Source organism: Batrachochytrium dendrobatidis (genome assembly GCF_000203795.2).
Source record: "Batrachochytrium dendrobatidis JAM81 unplaced genomic scaffold BATDEscaffold_7, whole genome shotgun sequence".
Taxonomy (NCBI): domain Eukaryota; kingdom Fungi; phylum Chytridiomycota; class Chytridiomycetes; order Rhizophydiales; genus Batrachochytrium; species Batrachochytrium dendrobatidis.
Genome location: NW_006281105.1, coordinates 419,096 through 440,741, shown reverse-complemented (window position 1 = coordinate 440,741; position 21,646 = coordinate 419,096). Strand labels below are relative to the sequence as shown.

General features: G+C 39.7%; 5 protein-coding genes across 5 annotated transcripts; 2 read left to right on the top strand and 3 right to left on the bottom strand.

Moving 5' to 3' along the window:
* Positions 1 to 4,652, bottom strand: BATDEDRAFT_35218 (uncharacterized protein; the record flags this gene model as incomplete). The annotated part of the gene is made up of 6 exons (XM_006679479.1): positions 3,352 to 4,652; positions 2,759 to 3,216; positions 2,504 to 2,707; positions 1,839 to 2,377; positions 1,304 to 1,741; positions 1 to 1,212 (listed from the first exon to the last, which is right to left on the bottom strand). The coding sequence occupies exons 1-6, from the start codon at positions 4,578 to 4,580 to the stop codon at positions 1 to 3; spliced, it is 4,080 nt and encodes a 1,359-aa protein (XP_006679542.1). The 5' UTR covers positions 4,581 to 4,652.
* A 1,293-nt stretch (positions 4,653 to 5,945) lies between these two features.
* On the top strand, positions 5,946 to 7,938 carry BATDEDRAFT_35217 (uncharacterized protein). Its single transcript, XM_006679478.1, has 2 exons — positions 5,946 to 6,331; positions 6,483 to 7,938. Exons 1-2 carry the CDS (start codon positions 6,034 to 6,036, stop codon positions 7,919 to 7,921), a joined length of 1,737 nt encoding a protein of 578 aa, XP_006679541.1. The 5' UTR covers positions 5,946 to 6,033; the 3' UTR covers positions 7,922 to 7,938.
* A 234-nt stretch (positions 7,939 to 8,172) lies between these two features.
* On the top strand, positions 8,173 to 12,762 carry BATDEDRAFT_89068 (uncharacterized protein; the record flags this gene model as incomplete). Its single annotated transcript, XM_006679655.1, has 11 exons — positions 8,173 to 9,025; positions 9,125 to 9,403; positions 9,484 to 9,583; positions 9,662 to 9,789; positions 11,389 to 11,490; positions 11,600 to 11,703; positions 11,838 to 11,926; positions 12,036 to 12,106; positions 12,206 to 12,335; positions 12,436 to 12,583; positions 12,681 to 12,762. The coding sequence occupies exons 1-11, from the start codon at positions 8,426 to 8,428 to the stop codon at positions 12,760 to 12,762; spliced, it is 1,833 nt and encodes a 610-aa protein (XP_006679718.1). The 5' UTR covers positions 8,173 to 8,425.
* Positions 12,763 to 17,082: 4,320 nt separating this feature from the next.
* Positions 17,083 to 18,244, bottom strand: BATDEDRAFT_89399 (uncharacterized protein; the record flags this gene model as incomplete). The annotated part of the gene is made up of 4 exons (XM_006679575.1): positions 17,083 to 17,473; positions 17,533 to 17,621; positions 17,687 to 17,953; positions 18,062 to 18,244. The coding sequence occupies 4 exons, from the start codon at positions 18,242 to 18,244 to the stop codon at positions 17,083 to 17,085; spliced, it is 930 nt and encodes a 309-aa protein (XP_006679638.1).
* Positions 18,245 to 18,391: 147 nt separating this feature from the next.
* Positions 18,392 to 20,975, bottom strand: BATDEDRAFT_16799 (uncharacterized protein). Its single transcript, XM_006679317.1, has 9 exons — positions 20,830 to 20,975; positions 20,576 to 20,643; positions 20,452 to 20,510; positions 20,245 to 20,365; positions 20,020 to 20,158; positions 19,727 to 19,897; positions 19,280 to 19,592; positions 18,608 to 19,204; positions 18,392 to 18,541 (listed from the first exon to the last, which is right to left on the bottom strand). The coding sequence occupies exons 1-9, from the start codon at positions 20,964 to 20,966 to the stop codon at positions 18,497 to 18,499; spliced, it is 1,650 nt and encodes a 549-aa protein (XP_006679380.1). The 5' UTR covers positions 20,967 to 20,975; the 3' UTR covers positions 18,392 to 18,496.
* Between the last annotated feature and the right edge of the window lie 671 nt (positions 20,976 to 21,646).

Below are 21,646 nucleotides of genomic sequence, written 5' to 3'. Positions count from 1 at the left end.
TTATTTTTTACTCTTCTTTTTTTTCTCTGAAGATTCTTCATTTGCCACTTGCTCTGCAGCAAGTTCGGCTGCCTTCATAGCAGCTTCTTGCATTGATTTTTGCTTTGCATGATATTCATCAGCCTCTTTTAAAATGCGCTGGCGATACATATCACGACGTGCTGCATCGATCTTGTTCCAATGCTCTACTTCTCTAAGTTTTTCTTCAACAATATCAATCAGTAGCTTTTTGTGCCATGCACGTTTTTCCTTTTTTTCTGCTCGAGCTAGTTTAATTGCTGCGTGGGTAGCCCCATGTTCAGCAATCAGTAGTCGTCGTTCCTGTGCCTTTTGTTCAAAAACTTGTGGTGAAAGCACTTGTGGTGGAGCTGAATCATCCGCTAATTCAACAATCGATCTGAAATTAATGACGGATAGCCCACAGTCTTTTGGCTCTGATGGCTCTATAGCGGATGGTAAAGTAGACATTGAAGTCATGGCATTGAAACGCGGCCCGCTTTGCCTATTACCGGCTTTTGCCAGAATTTGTTTTTTGATTCGCTCTTCACTATCTTTTTGTTGCTCAGTCATAATTTGAACTTTTGGTGACATTGTTTTCAGCACGGTCCATGGCTTGCATAAATTCATGTTTCCAATTTCAATTAGAGCAGGCCGAACCAATCCATTCTCAACCATCCGGATGTATGTGTCTCGTAATTCTCGTGCTCGCGCCATGCGACCAGGCGAAGCAGCCTCCCACGAGTCTTTAAGTGCTTTTTGCCTGTCTTCACGTTCTGTATCTTTAATAGCAACAACGGTTGCTGTATCAGTTGAAATGATACGTAGATGCCATATGAGATCGGTTTCATTGGCGACAGTTTGACCAGATCCGGTTGTTGCGGATGTCGGTATTCCCGCCATGGTTGCTGCTCCAACTGTAATCGCCGTGCCAGCTCCTGTAGTTGCATTAGATACATTTGTAGAAGTTGTGGTACCACCGCCTGCAGCTGTTCCAGCACCTGCTCCTAGATTTGAAATCGCTATGGGTTGAATTGGAGCTCCGCCCGCGCTCATTGTAGCTTTTTTTTTCTTTGCTGAACTGGTGGACTTTGTTCCACGCGAGTTTGGGCGAATGTTTTCTGCTCCTGATAATGCCGCTGTAAGAATCAGCATTTCCGCATCTGTGGCAACAATGCTTGCCTGTAAAATGTACTTGTGTTTTGGTACTGACGACTAGATTTTAAAAATATTCGTTATAAATTATATTACCATGTGGCATTGGACTACATCTTCCAAATACAAAAAATGCATTGAATTGGCATACCTGCTGAGCAGCTGCTGCTGCTGCCGCCACACTTCTTTTATCATCCTTGGTCTTATCACTTGACTTTACAACCACGTCCTCACTATGATAAAGTAGAGCAGAATAACAAATAGCAGACCCCTTTCCTTTTGTAGAGAAAATTTCTACATCGTTATCAAACAATTGCAGTTTGATCCAGATTCCTGAAAGCGAAAATGTAACTTGAAAAGCAGCATTGTTAATTTGTGCATCCTTGACTTTCAATACATATCGAAACAGCGTGTATCGTTTGTTATGAGAGTAAGACTCTTCAATGTCTTGAACAAGAGGTTTGGTGAATATCAGTTCCTTTTCAGATAAAGTCTGTGGTATCGAATCTGAGATCAGGCGCGCTTTCCATTTTGTTGGCGGACGAGGTGTGGTGGATGTTCGTGTATCTGCTACAATCGTATAGCCGTTCTGTTTTGTCGTGGATGCATTTCAACAATGCCATTGAAATGTGAGTAAATTGCTAGAAAATTAGATGTCCTCGTAGTTGATCAAAATAAAATGTTACCTTTGTTGGTTGATATACTTGTGGAAAGTCCGTGTATAATAATTGTGGTACTTCTTTTCCAGTATCGTTGTTAACTACATGAACACATGTTGCAGCTTGCATAAACTCTGGTACATACAAATGCATGCCCATAAGCGTTGGCTCGTTGACCATGACTACAAGCTTGAACAAAATCGACCACGATGCAGGCTGCTGTGCGGGAAGTGTATCTTCCACCTCGCGTATCTTCAGTCCTTGTTTTTCAACCAAATACTTTCCCTCATCATCTAGGTTGAAATCGTCACGGGAGTAAATGTTGAGAGCATAGGGTGTTGGACAATCAATAGTGAATTTATACGCTCTGTTTGGAAGAATACGAAGAAGACTCGATGCACAGCTGTTTGTACTGATACGAAGGATGGTTGGTTTAAAAACAGTGCTGTTCCATGAATATTCTTCAACAGATACCGATGGAATACAGATTGTTGTGTTTCGTCGAATGCGACCCAAACTGGAAAATGATATTAAAGTCGTGACTTCTTTTGTTTCTTCTGATGATGCTAGGTTACCAAATTGTACAATGGTTGAATTAAAAACAATAAAATATGTGAAGTTGTAAGTCCATATTTGAAATTATACCAAACATAATCAAGCATGCATGTGATGTTCCTAAACAACGTGCTTACATAAAACAGAAGAAATCCTATATGTATCGGCAGATTTTGTAACATCAGTAATTTGACTGATTGATTTGGATATTTTGAACGATCCAGATGGATGATAAATGGCTACATTGGTAAAATTTTGCGCAAATTCCTGCTGCGATAGCCAAAAGTCTGTATAATCAGTCTCTTCGACTTTATCCTTTGGACTTGTTAGTCGCTTCAATCCTGATGTGAAATAACATCGTATTTTGAACGCATATGTATTCTGGGACGTACTATTATTGATGAAAAGGTCGCTGTTTTCGCGGATTTCACAAATCCGATGTGGATAAGAAAGAGTTTTTACATCACATGGATCGCCATCATCACTTGCTTTGGTGGCAAATAAGAATGAGATGGATGGCTGGGATAAATTTTGTCGTACTGGAGATGCTGATGTAGGAGTTTGACGATCAGTCGAATTGCCACTTTTGAAGCCAGTATTTAAACCGCTGAGTTCACGATTTTCGAGTAATGAATTTTGACATGGAGTGACTAAACAGAGTGGAGATGCATTTGAAGTATTAGAGTCAAACCGTAGTTGAGGTAGTCGATTATTTGCAATCGAAAATAATACAGAGGAAAGATTTGTCAGAGTTTTTGGTCGAATGGGTAATTTTTCTGGAATCCATCCCCTTAAACAGTGCAAGACATCAAAATCTCCAGCTTCGTTCATTCCTTCGCACTCCTTAAAACTAAATCATGGGGTTAAAATACAATAATGTTAGATGATCGTCTTCGTGAATAATGGTGTAGTCAAACTGTGCTTGTGGTAGACAAACCAGACAAGATTTTGAGTTTATCAATAGTACCACGCAACTCCAATTCACCTTGTATTTGCAGCTTTAACTAATGCCTTGCATATCAATAATGGCCAAATCTCTGTGGTAGCAGGACTAGATATCATCAACGGCTTTCCACTTGCATCGATTGGGATACGATCATCCACCGTGATTTTCCTCCACGCTCCAAGCCAGAATAACTTGACAATATACTTTCCAGATGGGTTGTACATGGGAATGCCATCTTTTGATTTAGGATAAATGGCATCCCATGGAGTAAAATCTTCAACTCCGGTCAATCCAGAAACTGTCACAGAAGTATTTCCTGCAATACTTGTTGGCATGTTTGAACTCATTGTCGATGCTGCTAATGCAATAGGTTTATACAGCTTGTGCTGTTCGTAAAGAAAATGCATGCTGGCTAAAACTGATCGCATCAATTCAGATCCAACAAGATGTTTGTTGGTTTGAAAGAATTTGGATGTGCCGACAAGCGAATCTGAATTTTCTTGAACTGGTGCTACTGATTCTAGCAGACTTGTGCCATCCATCCCATTTGCATCCTTTCTATTGTTTGGAGTTGTTTGTAATGGATCGGTTTGTTTTGATATATCTTCGGGCGAAATGCCAGCATGCGTTATGGCGTACCCGGGAATTTCCTGACTGGGCAAGGAATCGCCAACTGAGATGGAATGCATTTGAGCGGCATCAGCAGGCTCATCCAAGCTCGTTAAATCAGTACTCAATACGGCATGGCTGTCATCTGGCTCTGGCCAATTTGATCCCTGAGTTTGCTGTTTCTGTGAATACAGCACTGTCTGTGCTGTAGATTCATGTGCAGATCCCAACGGTAGTACTGAAATTGGATTCAACAAATCACACCCTCCAACTCGAGACGTGTTGGTTGTATTCATAAACGGTGCCGAGGTAGAAAATGGCGACGTCAAGAGAGAGCATGGTGAGTTGAACATCTCATCAAGGGAAATCATGGGCTGAACCACGACCGGTGTTTGACCTTCGCCAACCATTTCATTGGGCCGTTTGACGGAATCAACAAGTTTGCGTAGTGAGCGAGGAAGCCATACAAGACCATCTGGATCTTCAAAAGCATGTTTAGTGCTCCATTTCTCTGCTGATACTTCCACGTCGGACCACTCTGGCCATATTGTTATTGGAGTATCTGGTATATCGTCCGCACTGTTTTCACTCGTGTCATGGTTAGTTGTATGTGGAATGAGAGGGCCTGTTTTCTTGATACCTGCAGACTTTGGCGGCATTTATAGTATTATTTTGTACGTGTAGTCAAGCTTGACGTAGTATAAGAGTGTCCTGTACTTTTTCAAATGAATATATCTACACTAGTCAACCTTGATACTCTGAAATTGTTTTCGTATTCACGTAAAATGAAACGCTAAATATCAAAATGATGATAATAACTAGTCTCATGACATGATTGGTACCAATTTACTGGACGACATTGTGTTTTTGAATTCAGTTCACTTGGTCTTTTCTGTATAACTGAACGAATGTTTACATCTGTTCTAGTAAACTTTATATTCTTGGTACTTGTCTAATCTTCAACTCTTCTACAAAACTCGTAGATACGCTCGTGCTCTAGTTCAAGAGAAGATCCACGTTTCAGGAATGCGATATTGTTTCCATGTCAACCATACAATGTTGCACTATGCGTTTTAGGATACAACACAAGTTTACAGTACTTTAAACCCAAACTTGGTATCTGGACTGCAATGGATGAGTTTGGGCTTAGACTTGTCGATTGTGCAATGTATGGTTATGCAAACAAGATGATCCTGGTTCAAACCCATAGTTTGTAGGGATTACACAATGGTCGTTGTATCTGGAAACTGATTGGCAAGCGGTGAACGATGTAGTATTCCAAGACCAAATAATGGTATTGAAAAGACATTTTCTAATGCACATTTGATTTAGACAATATTCCCCTTTACAAAATAAAAGCTTAGTGATTGAACATGGTTGTCAACCGTTCAACAAGCAGTAATGTCGCGAGGTATAAGCTTCACTATTGCTTGATTATTATTGATTCTTGAACCCTGCATAAAACAGTTCGAGTACAATAAAAAATGAGTTTGTACGACTTCAAACACAGAAGAACTCTGGATGTGTACTGAAGAAGCAGTCAATTTGTAGTAGGGATGAGCAATGACTATTCAACTACTGCTTATTCCAAGAGTCAATCACTACAAGATAAATGCAAAAGTGGTTTATTCTACGAGTATAGCTGTAAACAGTTATGTTTGAGCTTCTGGCTCATTTTTATAATACACATCATGTATGATGAAAATCTGACATCATCAATACGATTCGCAACCATCAAGGATGGATTGTTTAGGCAAGCATATATAGATACCAAATGGAGTAATTGAAATTCCAAGCATAAGAATTGCAAGTACGAATGGTGAGGCCCATTTGTTGGCAGAAGACATGTGAATACAAGAGTGGGTGGAGTCAGCGCCTCCAATAGAACAGCACAAGACTGCCAACACAATTGTATTATGTGTGGATCATGTGGGCACTAAAGCAGCAAGTGCGAACGCAATGATAAAACCAAGTCGGTCAAGTTTCGAATTTTTGCCCAGAATTCTCTTGCTGCATTACACCCGAGTTACACTAAAGCTGCTGCTCACTCCACCTATTCGACAGACCTTTCTAGCCATACACTTACCCATACTCTATATCGCCTTTACCTGAATGGCCGCAGCAACCGTAGCAACTCAGTCACACCTAATTATCCAGCAACAACAGCATCACCTTATCCGACCTATTCAATACACTACTACTGTAACCCCACTCAAAGTTACTTTTACTACTACCTCTAGTATGCCAGCTAATGTATCTTCCACAACTACCCATTTGGATGCTGTTTCACTGACACACCAGCAGTCTGGCAATCTCCTAAAGAGCCAATCAAATAAACCTTCCAAGAACCACCGCTCTAGCGATGGTAATATCCTAAACTCGCGCAGTAATAGCAAACGCTCCGGAAAAGGTAATATAAGTTGATATGGCCGAATGCATTGCAGTGAGGTTGTATTAGTATGAGTGCAAGTCCCTTTTGGGTTCTTTAAGCTCTGCCACCATGCCCATGTGAGATTGCATATACTGACCAATGCTGATTGCTCATGCATTGATGTCAATAGCAACACCTAAAGAGAATCCCAAGTGTAATGTAACTGATAAAGGGAACGATCCAAGTAAGCTTTCTAAACAGCTGAAACAGCAGGACCATGACAATCCCAACCAACGGTCCAAAAAGCAGAGTTACACTCCTAAACCGTCGCATGGAGCCAGTCCCAGTGCTGCACGTGGCCCAAAGAGGGAGCCAAAACAAACTCCTGCAACACATGAAAGACCATCGACCAGCAAGCAACCCAATGCGCCTGCTGGGAACCTGTGTGAATCTACTGATGGCAATACTAACTCTAATGACTCCATCAGTCCAACCTCCAACGACAGCAGTCCTGCCACTACTCCTAAAACTTCACGCAAAAAGAAACAACTTCCTTGTCTTGCTGTTCCTGTATCTACTGTAGTCCATGCAGCACCTCAATCTGCTCAATCACTCCGCAAACCTCAATCTCATCAGGCACTTTCCTTGAAAGTCTCCGTTCAGCCAACTGGTTCTACTCGTACCCGTCGTCTATCCGTCCCACTAGTCAGTGCAACTGACACACTCACCAACTCTCGATATGCTACTACGGCTTCTGCCACTAGTTCTGGAGTGGACTCGACTCTTCGCGGCGACAGTCCATATGCTGGCGCTACATTCCAAAACTCTCCCGCTGCCTCTGCTCTGCCTATTCCCATGTTCTCTCGCTCCATCGATCGTGATGCTTCTCCTTGGACTACTGGGAAAGCACATTTAAACCATACGGCTACTACACCTACTGCTGGCGCAAATATGTATTTACATCATGATCGCTCTGGAAGCAGTGTTACGTCTATATCCGATTCCCATCAGCAACAATACCACAATGATCAATATCCTATACTGTATTCTCCTTCTCAGAACGCCATTTCACGGAGACCTCCTGCATCAAGTCTTTCTTTACAGTCTTCTGATTTAGAGCCCATGTTTGCATGCGAAGATGGAGGAATAGACTCTCATGAAGACCTACGAAACAAATCTCGCAACCTTCTTGCCATGCTATCTGCTGCCGATCAGTCCGGATATGCAGAGGATAGATCTCAAGGAGTTATTCTCCGTCAAACTAGACCCCTTATGCCTGCTGGCATGATAGCTACTTCCCCATTCCATCTACAATCCTCACAACAGCATCCATATGGGCAGCCTTATATTCATCTCCAAACAAGCCAAGATGCCTTTGCCTTTTCCATGGCATCTTCTGTAGACTCCCCTGCCGCTATGCCTTCCCCAGTGTATCAGCCCAATCCCAATCATCAGTTTGATCAGTTCCAACAAACCCAACACCGTCCTTTAATGCCCCCTTATGGTAATCTCCAACCCCATATGTTTATTCCAGTCTCCCTTTCAACTGCCCCTATTCTCCACAATCGACCCGAACTTGCAGATTTAAGTCAGCACCTGAAACATGTTCTTGGCCTTGGTTCACAATAAAGCCTTGTTTCTCCACCAACAGTGTGATTTGATTACAACCGTATCCACGTAAAATGGAGTACTTTTCATTCTGTAACGACTGAAACAATGAATATCTGGCAACATTCTCAATAAATACAATATTCATACAAACTATAGTTTTGAACTGAAATTGTCTTTATTGTACAATCACCAGATATTGAATTCAAGTGTTGAACTCATATTTCAAAATATCAGATAGAGTTGCAACATGTCAATCCAATATTTAGTTGGAGATTAAAGTGTGGGATTGACTAAAACTGTAATATGAATATCCATTCAGTTGTTTTGTACAAAATTAACCCAAAATACAGTACATTCTGTCAGGTTTAATTGACAATGTTATCCAGTAGATTTGGTACTTTATTATACATGAACAGGATTAATAAGAATATCGACAAAATGAGATTGGCTTTCAAACCAATGGTCACGTGGTGTAGTTTCATTTTGTTTGAACTTTCGGCGGCATTTGAATAGCTTCAAATAATGTCAAACAAACATTCCATCAACCCTCCAGACAGTCCTGACAGTCATCAAGCTGATACAGGTCTCAAACGAAAACGAAAAAAGTACAACGATCCTCCATTTGATTCTTCTTCCACTGCTTCTTGTCAAGCGCATGTTCTTAGTGTAGCCAATTCCATCACAAATGACAAAGATCTATTCATTACTGCCAAAAATAGTGATAATGCAAGTCATGTACATCATCATACAGATAACCATCAGCAGTCTGGATTTAACAACTACATGAAAGGCAGTATTGACTCTATTCAAAGTCAGCCAGAAACACCCGAATATCACTCTCAGCACCAAACTAGTCTGAATACTACAGATTGTAATGCTGGCAGCAGTATGCATACAAGCCATGCTAGTCAACAACACGTTCCTCACAACTCTCATCTACTGCCACAACCCAATAAACCGCATCCTACTCAACCTACTGTCTCTCGTAACAATATGCCTTTGTTTTGGCCCACTATTCATATGGATGTAACCGAGCAAGTCGGCCAGTTTCTTAGAACGTCTATATTACGTGCACAAGATATGATTGCAAAAAAACAATCACGGTTTGTATCGGCTATTGAAGTATGTACATTCAACTTACGGATTGTCTATACCACATGTTTGACAATGTTTCTAATAAGCCCAGCCATTAGATCTAATATCACGTTTGAATGATTCTAGATTGAAGTCAAACTGGGGCGTGTATGTGACAAGGAATCTCGTCAACGTGTTCAGCTTCCTATCCGGTCAGAAACAGTGATGGACAATAGTGGCGGACACTTTGCATTCCAAAGTAACATGACTCGTGATATGCACAGTCTTCTCAACCAAAAGCTAAACCATGTGGTTGGACTTCCTAAATCAAATGTACGGTATGTGCATTTGTATGAAGAAGATCAGTTTTTTCACGTACATGGTATCGGTAAAGTCCGAAAAACAATCAATATGAAAACCAAACAGGTAAATAGAATGGTTTCCAACAAGATTGAATTGTTTTGAATCTAAATCCTTGAATTCAACACCACTTTAAACACAATTAGGTCAAGTGTATCATTTCAAAAGTAAATGTTGCAAACTTGGAAGTGTTTCTTCCACAATCTCCATTGGACTATCGCGTGTCAGTCAATATTGAACACCATAGTTGAGTTGTATATGTTTTCAACTGAAAAAATCATTAGACAGATATACTTTTTAGCTGACTGGATGTTTTGTTTGTAGTTGAAAATATTGATTTACTGGAAACTCCCGACTTTTCTCGATGCAAGGATAGACTATCATACTCGTTGACACCATTTCAAGTTGATCTTACTCAAGTAAAACGAACAGTAGAAAGCTCTTACAGTACTGTAAGCATTATGCTGAATTGTATTTGTTTATAGGCCAAAAGTTTCTGATATACTATTTCAACCTCATTTTTGTATCTGAATTGCTTGTTTCACGATATTTTAAACTGTCTATGGGGGATCACCAGTCTGTAAAAATTGGTGAAGATCTGCACGAAGTTGAGGTGGAGGTCAATAAACCAGAGCTGCTCATATCTGAAATGGAAAAAGACTCGCGTCGCCAACCCAATATCTATTTAGACATGGTTCATGCACTCTTGACGAATGCTAGATTATTGATTAGAAAGTCTGTACCATTCATACAACAATAAACATTGATTTCTGGGACTGGCCACTTGCGAATCGGTCATTCAAGTTGTCGATTTTTCAGTTGATGATCTGTTTTGGTTGAAATCATAAGCTTGTTGAAACAAGCAACTGATCAATTTGATTTTAAAAATGGAGTCATTCATCTGCTATTTGCATTTCAAACAAAATTTGGAGATGTTATCAAGAATAGTAGATATCCCAAACACTACATTCTAACAGTTTGACTACACATTTAGGATTTATTGAAAGAAACGGCACGAGTTTATGTGTAGCATTTCTGGTGGCAATCATGGATTACAACTATCAAAATTCAAAGTTGAATGCAATCCAACGACTTTCCAGAATTCAAACGAGGGTTGATGTTGTATTTCTTGCTATGCTTGCTGTTTAAGCATATACCTGCCTTTTGAGTCGACTTTATAATTCGTGAATTGGCATGTTTTAAAGTTGATATGAACCCAGACACTAGAGTGACATGTGTGTTTTGACTGTATTTGACATTGAGTTTTTCTGAATTGATAGTTTGAATTAATATGCAGTGATGAACTAATGTTGAGACTCATTCATGATGATTGACCAGTAAAGCATAAAATAACCGAAATCCATCGCGAAGATGGCCGAGCAGATGGTCAATAGCAACTTGAGTTATCTGAACTCGACTGCTTCACAATTGGATTATGTTTTATACACGATTAGAACCTGGTCGTGTGAGACCAGAGCCTGTCTGGAATGCAAGTTGAATTCATCCGATTATTCTCAGCAGTCAGATCGTACACTGATTGATAAATAGCAGATTCAAAATGGAATTAAATGGCAAAACAGTCATGTAGAATTGTTTTCCTGGAATCACTACAAAAATGTTTAGGAACCAGTTGAGTTGATTATGATGATTTGAGAGTTGGCAACCACACTACAAGTGCTGTATCTATTTACCACCACTACAAGAGTTTTGTGGTTCTGGTTCATTTTGGGGTTGTCGCCATTGTAGCTTGACCAGGGATAAAAACATACAACTGACATTAGATCCGGAGAGTGCACTTTCCATCGTCTTACTTCAGAACTTGTACTAATATGCTTTCACTGTCCTTTCTAATGTTCAACTGAATCCATCATCAGATACGACAGCGACATTACTATTTGGTCTCCGCAGGTATGCACTGCATCTCCTGTTTTGAGCAGGATTCTGTCTGGAAGTGGTGTTGGCAAGGCTTCACTTCTGGCTGTGATTCAGGACTGAATCCCATCACTTACAAGACCTGTTTTGGCTAAATTTATTAATATCTGAATGTGTAGGGCCGCATTCATCAAGTTGAATACGCTCTTGAAGCAGTCAAGCAGGGGTCTGCTGCTGTGGGTCTCCGATCAAATACCCACGCTGTTGTGCTTGCGCTCAAGGTGGGTCTAACTGTTCTGTCTTTTCAGTAGCTAGATCTTCAGTCATGCAGAGCTTGGTTTAAAATCATAGCGTATTGCTCATCGCTGACATGTACAATCAATTTATTAGAGATCTGTTGGAGAGCTTGCCACGTATCAAAAGAAAGTGCTCAAAATTGATGACCATATGGGCATTGCATTTTCCGGGCTTACCTCTGATGCTCGAGTGCTGAGGTGTGTTTCGAATCATATCGCATAGTATATCCTGCTTGAACTTGGTTACTGCTATTGTTTTTTAAATATTTGGGTGTTGAATACATTGACTCGGAGTATTCTATTAATACTATAAACAACGTCAACTTTAATAGTAACTACATGAGATCCGAAGCCATGAAGTCTCGCATGGTGTATAATCGTCCTCTTCCGGTTTCTCGCATTGTTGCATCCATTGGGGACAGTACGTTTGTTCATTCTTTACAATCCATGTATTATTGATGGGGTTTAAATCGAATGGCGTGACTGATAACAAATTACTAAATTGATGGACTGTCTTGTGATATATTTAGAGGCTCAGATCAACACTCAAAGATACGGAAAACGTCCTTACGGTGTGGGTTTACTGGTTATTGGCGTAGATGTAAGTGAACATTGGGTGGGCTAGCTACCAAAATACATGAAGCCAGTAAAAGTGTTTTTGATTTCAAACTCATACGTGCTTGATAATTTAATTCATTAGGATACTGGTCCTCATTTGTACGAGTGTGCTCCATCTGGAAACTTTTTTGACTATTGTGCAATTGCAATTGGTGCTCGTTCGCAATCTGCAAAAACCTCGTTGGAGCGTCAGATTGGTAGTTACGAAACAGGTTGGTTTGTTTGATTGACTCATCATTATGCAGTTGGTTCCCTGTATGTTGATGCCAATGTAGCTAATCTTTTTGTATACTTGCATAACTTTATTTTCAGCCACTTTGGATGAGTTGATTCTTTATGGATTAAGATCGCTTCGCGATACTCTTCAACAGGACAAGGAACTCAATATCAACAACTGCACGATTGGTGTTGTTGGTATGGGAGTCAACTTTTACACTGTTGAAGGCGATGAGCATCAGAGGTAATATACAAGCATTCCATATACTCGACTGATTTCCTTTTGCAGCGGTATAGCTGATTGTTGAGTTCATGTTGTGTTGGCTAACGTTTTGTTATAGGTATTTGGATATGCTTGCTGACTCTGCTGCTGTGTCTTCTGTAATTCCCGAGAGCACTGCTGCTCCCATGGAAACTGATTAGCCTATATTGTGAAAACAAGTTTGGCTGGAATAAAGATTTGCTTTAATTTTATACGTTATTGGCCTGTTATAGTATATCAAGTTGCCATATAAATGCAATCGGTTTATTTTGCAGTGACAGCTAGATGGGACAATCCAAATCCAATACCATTTTTGTCAAATGTGTTTGAATGAGCTTGGAAATGTAGGTTTGGCGTCCAAGCGTATCTGGTGTCGCTATAGACATTTCCGGTTGTTTGATATGTCGAGTCTATCGCATTCCCAATACCGAAACATGATGACATCATTAGCATTTGGGCTATACAGTAACTAGCATCATAAAACAAACTAGCGGTATCCAATACACTTACAATCAACGCTTGAGCCACATCTTCTCGGCCATGTTTCGTCAAATGATCTATACAGAAATGGATTGAATCAACATATTATTTTCAAAGAGTGGTGTTGGAAACAAGAGGTGTTCATGTCATGACTTACAAACAACAAATTCCAGCAATTGCATATCCCAGAAACACGTGTATTGCATAAAACTAGTATCTGCAAGTGACGCTGATATTGGCTTGACCGTTTTCCAAGCCACATCGTCGGAATATTTTTCTGAGACTGTAGTACCAAGAGGACCTGGTTTGTCCCATAAAATAAGTCTGAGAGCGCGGTATGCTAATTTATAATCAACTCTTGGTAGAAGTTGACTCAAAAATGCAACATGGATGTGCTCTACTCCACCCGTTATTCAGTTCAGACAAGTCAATAACCAACATTAGAATGACAAACAGCGTGCAACTAAACATCAAGGCGACTCACCATCTAGTCCAATACATGTCTCGATCAACTTGTGCAAAATAGACGATTTCCATATGCATTCAAGCAAATCAAGCCGATAAAAATCTTGAGAAACAAGAACAATTCCATTTAGATAATACCGCTTTCTACATGTTTGAAATAAATCCACATTGTAAAATGATTAGGAATATGCATTTAAACCTATTATTAGATGGCATAAACTTGAAAGTCAAATCTTACACTAGTTGAAACTGATCCGATTTTAAAGAAGTTGAAGATGGCCCTGCAGCACTGTTTGGTGTAGCAGTAGGCGTTACAGTAACAGAGCGAATTTTAAACAATGTGATATCTCCCAATACCCAAAACGGAATAGGTGATGTATTTTTGGGAAGTTTTGTCCAACAAACGCAAACTTGCTCCATAAGCCCTTCCAGTAATTGCATTTCACGCAATGTGGGTTTCTTTAAAGGGTTTACTTGCGTGTCTGAAGTATTTGCTGAAGCTTCTTTAGCTACAAGACTAGAGTTGCTGATAATTTGCGCAACTCGCTTTTCGCTGAATTTTTCAAATCAAAATAGTGTTAGAACTTGAATTTGATCATAAACATCCAACCTATAAACAAAATGCTGATCTCTTCAGCAAGGTTACGCTTATACAAATGCTTAGCAAATCAGATTTGATAATGAGCACACCTTTCTGATGCAGATGATTGAAAATTTGGTGAACAGCACAAGGCAAACGGACCAAGATTGCTTGGAGAATACTACACGCATAACAGTAATATCACCGTGGTTAGATTCAACAAGTCAATCCAACTAAAATATTTGTACAACTATAAAAGTATTACAAAACACTTACTCGCTTATCCAATGGTTGATGTGGTGCAAGTATTCCTCCAACACATCCAACAAGAAGAAGAAATGCCTGCTGTGCAATACTGCTTCCAGTGATAACCAATAGCAGTAGCTCATACGCAATTTTCTAGGAGTCAAATAGCACGCCAGTTGGTCATTAGACATACACGTTCATATGAACCATTTAAAATTCCAATAACAAGAATTCTTGCTACAGATAATACAACTCAAGTTACCACAGACTCATCATTTCCACCAAATGATGTTGTTAGCCATTCAGTCATATGATTTGCAAACGCATGAACTTCCATAATTGCTTGGTCTGAAAGCGCATCGGTTCCAGGAGAAGTACTGGAAGGATCTGCAAACCAAAATATAGGCTCGTGGTGAATAAACAATCCACATCGATTTTTGTAATGAACGAAAATGCAATGAAAATAGCAGTCGTGATACTTACATATTGCTGAAAACATGCTCTTGTCTGTGATTCTGAACAATACAGCTACCATGAATGCTGCCACTCGTGATACAATTACAAAAATAAGCGCCTCTAAACTCGATAAAATAACAATGAGAACCAAAGCGTTTGTACAAAAAAGATAAATGGTACAGATCATCACATCAATGTAAACACAGAAAACAACCGCAATTTAAGCTCATGCAACCAAATATCAACCTGATTTGAAATCAGTTTTGCTTTTACCTAATGTGCTTTTGTTGTTGGCATAAATAGCAAAAGATTTGGTACATTCCACCAGCGCATTTGAACTTGATTTTTGCAATAGTGTTTGTAGTAATTTCACCTAAAAGTTGAAAATGCACAAACGTTGGTGTTTCTATATAAACCAAAGACTTTATCTGCGTATTACTCTGATGAAACTTACAAACTCATCTCGATCGGGTAGTCCCTAAAACCCAAAAGGTAAATACAGAAAATCGAAATACACGTTAGTACATACTAGTGAACATTTTGAAATCAGCAATATGTAACTTACACAAGTTTCTAATGTGGTGATGATATGCACGCTTACATCACTCTCAAGCTTACGTGTTTCACTCTCATCCATAATTTTAAACGATTCAATCAGCATACTATAATAGCACTTGCGCCGGATTCGCTCAAGATTGAGTTTTGTTTCAGGCGGCTGAGATGAATTTTCAACAAGAACAAATCCGATTTGAAGGAGCGACAGAGCATGATCAAATTCACCCTAAAATTTTAATATTTCAACATGAATAACTTGTAGTAACATGCGTGAACCAAATCCAATCATTCTAATTTTATAGATTTGATCATACAGCTCAAGGCATAAAACCTACATCATTGATAAACAGCTCTGCAGATTTAGCAATCAGTTTGCATGTGGGCACGGGATTCTAAATAGTATAAACCGATAGGGTAATCAGAAGCTACGTGAAACAAGAGTCAGCCAAGCAATCTAGTCATTACCTTGCCAATGACAGAGTTTAAAGTTGAAATATATTTCGTTTCACTGGATTGAATGCGTGAAAAAAGCATTTCGTTTAAAAATATATCCTAAAATGTATAGGTTATATTGGATGATTAAAGTTCGTTATCAGCATGCGATTCAAGTCAAATGTTTGATTCTACCAATATGCTATGTTGATGATCATTCTATAAAATGTATACCTGATCAATTTGGAAATCGCTGCGTGGACTTCGTTGAACAGCATATCTGTCAACAGTTTTGTGCAGAAACTTGGTTGGATGAAAGGAATGGATAGGATCAATCGAACAATCATTTGTTATGAATAGATGCAATAATCTGTCAGTATATATACTTTGAAATCAGATTGGTTTTGGAAAAAGCAAGCCAATTTAAAATACCTGTCTTTTTAATTTCAAGAATGGATACTGAACAAATATTTGCGCAAAAAACTCTAAAGCATGGCGTAATTAAAAATCAAATATATCAAGTTAATACTATCAAAGCAACTCACCATGCGACTCCATCGTCTCACACCACAAGGCGATGGTACTATTTTGGTAAAGAAACATGAATAGGTTTTGTGAATGTTGACAAAATAGTTTGACATCGTTGTCCTTGTTTCTTGTGAATTCGGGATGTTTGATAAATATGGAGGGAAGATCAAGCAGTGTCAAGCACGCATGTTTGTTCATAATAGAAGGGCAGTTAAAGTGCACCATAAACTCTGGAAACAATTCTGCCTTTGCATCTCCACCTACAAATATTAAGTGTTATGTTTAGTGTGGAGCGTGTAGATGACAAGAGTTTGAGCATCTAAAAACATGATATTATTACCATTATTTTCCAAAAGAACAGAAAGAGAGTTGCATATCAAGTGTACTAATACAACGATTGATTTAGGAGATTTGGTCGTACTTTGTGCATCGGTTTGAATTATTCGGTTGGAAAATATTCGTGCAATTGTTCTGCGACATGAAAGTGGAATGGATCTTACAATTGCTGCACTGACCAAATCTGATGTATTATCAATAAATCTTTCAAAGAAATGCAATTGTGTAATGATGTTGCTTGTTGAAAAAAGGTCTGTCTGAGATACTGGTGCGCACGCCTGTTTACACATTTTCTCGACTCGCTTGGCTAGTTTTATATCACTTGTTTCCATAAAATTAAAAATCGTTAAAATACGGTCGATCATGAATGCATTCTTTAAACCAGAATACTATACACCATCGATCACATCAAAATAACTACTTGCATGAGTCTTTCGATATTGCCACTAGCATGGGGTTGCTGTTCATAATGAGCCCATAGAAGAGAAAACCAGCCAGCGGCTATTTTTGGCATGTCAATTATATAGTTATACATGGCGAGCTCAAACAACATCACGAACACGGTTTGATCCAACAGAAATGCTTTATCGGCATCCATGTCCATATCGGTAGAATCTTTAAAAGATGCAGCGGATTTAATACGAAGCGAACCAATAGCATTTTCTACAAACTTTGCGCAATCAGCAACAAGTTCACGCTCATTCTCTGGAATCATGCATGTATTTAGATATTTCCTCAGCATGAAACGACTGTAAAGAAGAAATGGATGCCGTAATTGATCATCACACTCGTTGCTGTATAAAGACGAGCGTGTTAGAATTGTAATTAAAAGGCATCTATTCAGTCCAAATACCTGTTGATGGATAGCAATAGATAGGGAATACATTCCAATGGAAGCCATCCCACCAGATCGCCCACATCCAGATTCAAACATAGAAAAAGCTAGCGAAATGTTCAACATGAGATTAGCACACTTGAAGACTAGATTCAGAAGGACTTCAACTCACTCTAGCAGCAGCCTGCAGATACATATCCTGCGCATCCGTGAGTGGTAGAATGCAAGTCTGCATATCAGCACTATGCACTGCTTGATTTCCTGATTTACCATTACTCGACACAACGGATTCAGCCATTGAAGAATTCTCTAGAGACTTGGTAGAATTGACTTCTAACGACAGAGTATGTATGGGCTGGACCAGGTTGGCTTTAGTGATCAGACCAAACAACATGGTCTTGGCTTTGTCGACTTGGTTGGACTCGGAAACCTTCTTGACCTGCAGTGATGATAATAAGTCAATGCAGACTGTCAGCTTCAATGGGTTCAAGCTCAAGGCTTTTGATAGTCATGCAAGCGCATAAACCAACTGCTGCATGTGTCGTACATATTCTCTTGTTCTCTGCATCATCACGGACTCTTGCGAGATGGCTGCTTCCACCTTCACTACATTTCCCTCACATTTATTCTGTCCTGAAACAGTGGTGTGCTTGCTAGGAGACTCGGTCCCATGTTCACTCTCCTTTACATGAGCTACTCCTAGCAACAGCAGCTCCCAATATGTAGTCATTCCTGTATGTGACTTTCAGATCTATTATGCCAGAACCAATTTGCAAATGGGCAAGGCTTCTAAACCTCCAATTGGTTGTGCTTTCTATCATATACTATCAGTAGCTCACTGATCGTCCCATTCGACTCTACCCTTCACCATTCAAAATAAATTGCATAACAGATCTTGTTCAGATTGCATAAAATAGGTTTGGAAATGAAGAACTAGCAATTGGCTGTAAACTGTCGTCATTGAAATCTGATTGGTCAAGTATTAAATCTTACTCTTGATGGTCACAATAGCATCGTAGCAAAGAGACTATATGATTGTATAAAGTGAGATGTTGGCATGACAAAGGGCAAGATAACAAGTCACTAAACTTACAGTTAGAAAGTCTGCATAGTCTGCGCCACGAATACTGTTCTCCAAAAGCTTTTTGGCCATATCAAATTTGGAGATGGATGCATACTTGGGATCCAAGGCAGCTTGAAGAGACTTGCATTCTTGGTCAAGAATATGCGAAACATACGCGGCATCAACGATCTTGCCTTCCTTGGTCTTGGCATGATGCTTGGCCCATTGCCAGACTTGCGATCGAGAAATTTCGGCAGTGGCAGCATCCTCCATTAGGTTATGAATAGGTACACATCCATTTCCCCTTAGCCATGCCTCCATGTACTGCAGTGCAACATTGATATTGTTGCGCACGCCATAGTCAGTGATGCTGCCCTTGATATCGCTGGTGGAAATCAAATCTGCAGCAGTCACATGGACATCTTCTCGCAGAACGTACAGCTGATTGGGTCCAGGCATGTGAGTATCAAAGATCGTTTTGGCAATGATCACAAGATCGGGGTGAGCAACCCAAGTGCCGTCATGACCTGCACGAACTTCGCGCAGTTTGTCAGCCTTGACCTTGTCCATGGCTATTTTATTGGCACTGGCATTGTCCTTGATGGGAATTTGAGCTGCCATGCCTCCCTAGTGATGACAGATATAAATATAATTATCTTCTGCATAAACCCATGCCATCAAGTTCAATTAAACATTGCATACCATGGCATGAACACCTCGCTTATGGCATGTTTTGATGAGTAAGCGCACATATGAATCCATAAAGTGAGTAGTCATGGTAATGTCTGAACGATCTGGCAGAACAAACTTGGGATCATTGCGGAATTTTTTGATGAACGAAAAAATGTAATCCCAACGACCACAATTGAGACCAGAAGAGTGATCGCGCAACTCGTAGATAATTTCATCCATTTCAAATGATGCAAGAATAGTTTCAATGAGTACAGTCCCACGAATAGTACCGCGAGGAATGTTCAGCATATCCTGCGAGAGATTGAAGATATCGTTCCAGAGTCTTATTTTCAGCAAGCCAAAGTAAACTGTTAGCAAAATAAATACTATATGCGCTACGTTGGTTGAAAATACTACAAAAGAGGATATAATGTAACTTTTTAAAAAGGATTGTTTACACTACATGAAACCACCAACCTGGCTTCAAGGTGCGACTCCATTTTTGGAAGATAAAAGTAGGGGCCGGTCCCTCTAGCAATAGTTTCCTTTGCATTGTGGTAAAAGTAGACACCAAAGTCAAAAATACTACCAGAAATGGGAACATCATCAACAAGGACATGTTGCTCTTCGAGATGCCATCCACGAGGACTAAGTTGAAATAATGATGAAAGCGCGAGTTAGAATTCATCTGGCAATCCAACCAGGAAGATCACAACTATAATGCTGCTGTACATTGATTGTCAAGGTATATTTTACAAAGCAATATTTACCGAACAAGCAGTGTAGCAATATCAGGGTTAAGTTTGTAAAACTTTCCATTTGGAGCAGTAAAAGTAATTGTGCGACGAACTGCGTCTCGCATGTTTGTCTGACCAGACAAACAGTTGAGCCAAGTTGGAGAATTAGAGTCTACAAACAGTGTCATGAATTAGATGTTGTGATAAAATCCGAGCATTTATGGATCCATCCAACAGCTATTCAAAGGCTAAAACTACCTTCAAAATCCGCCATGAATGTGCTGGCACCAGAGTTTAGAGCATTGATGACCATTTTACGGTCTACAGGGCCAGTGATCTCTACTCTACGGTCAACTAGACCAGGAGCAGGGGGTGCAGCCTAGTTAATACATAAGGACTAATTTGTAAATTATATCGTGACAGGGTGTCAAATCATTAGATACTGAAGCGAGTGCTTTTACATACACGCCAAGTGAGATCATCTCGGATGCTTTTTGTTTCTGGCAGGAAATCAGGCATAACACCTAAACACAGCATATTCCAATCAGATTACTATCGAGTAAATCAACAAATAGTTGCATAATCGTACCATTGTTGATTGCTGTCTGTCGAACGACTCTAGCATCAAGCAGAGCCTTGCGACGAGCATTAAATGTCCTAGATCAAGAGTAAAGATAAACTAGCATTAGCAAATGGACAGACAAGACCAATGGCAAGAATACAACAACTTGATACAGCTGCCATCTGAATGGGTCGTGCTAGTGGATCTGACTGTCAAGATGACTGAATCTCACGTGCAAAGCCAAAATGAATCCATAATGGCATGGCCAGAGCATAGATTACCTGTGCAGGATGGCCAGAAAAGCAAGAGTGTCCGGAGAAAGAGTGTCTGCATGCTGAGGAGGAACATCACCTAATACTCGAACTCCAGATGCAGCTGCTGCAGCAATGGTAGGATTCCATAGAGTAGAATGGCTCATGATTGAATCAGTCTGTTGGAAAGTTTCTGGAAAACCTGAATCATGTGGTCATCAAGCAATTATCTGCTTGCGCATAAGCACTCGTCCTCGCTAATACATCTCTTATAGCCTTGGCTACTATTCTGTCTATATTTCTACTTTGACATCACTCAAACCAACTGAATTCTAATACAATCCAAAAACTCAATAATGTATTAGAAATATATATGCATAGACAAACTCCAAAAATGTGGTTCTATGGTGTAGTTGGTTATCACATGTCCTTAACACGGACAAGGTCTCCAGTTCAATCCTGGATGGAATCATTTTTAGTCTAAATCATTTTGAACTGCAGTCATGAATACAAGCTGCTGCAGAATATCAAAGTATACGTTGGCAAGCAACTGAAGCGTAGTCTTGCATTGATAAACTGTCTGGATGGCACTACTTGATGGCTGCAAGCCACCGCTGCAAAGCAGAGGCTTAATTGAGTTTTTTAGCTCTAATCAAAACACGAAAAGGCAAATGCACGTTAAACTGTAGCTTGTTTCCACAGCGCAGCAGTTTTAGAATGATATATACAGGTTAAAATAGAATGGGTGCGATTACTTTACTGTTCAAGTTATAGATATATTTATAGGTAAATCCTGGCAATGCAACCCTACTTGAAATATATGCTTGCATCACTCCATCATATCATT

Coding starts and splice junctions, on each gene's coding strand:
- BATDEDRAFT_35217 (XM_006679478.1), top strand. CDS start 6,034: ATGGCCGCAGCAACCGTAGCAACTCAGTCACACCTAATTATCCAGCAA. Junction 6,332..6,482: donor TAGCAAACGCTCCGGAAAAG/GTAATATAAGTT, acceptor TGATGTCAATAG/CAACACCTAAAGAGAATCCC.
- BATDEDRAFT_16799 (XM_006679317.1), bottom strand. CDS start 20,966: ATGAGCCATTCTACTCTATGGAATCCTACCATTGCTGCAGCAGCTGCA. Junction 19,898..20,019: donor ATTGCTACACTGCTTGTTCG/GTAAATATTGCT, acceptor ATTTCAACTTAG/TCCTCGTGGATGGCATCTCG. Junction 19,593..19,726: donor GAGTCGCACCTTGAAGCCAG/GTTGGTGGTTTC, acceptor GCTGAAAATAAG/ACTCTGGAACGATATCTTCA.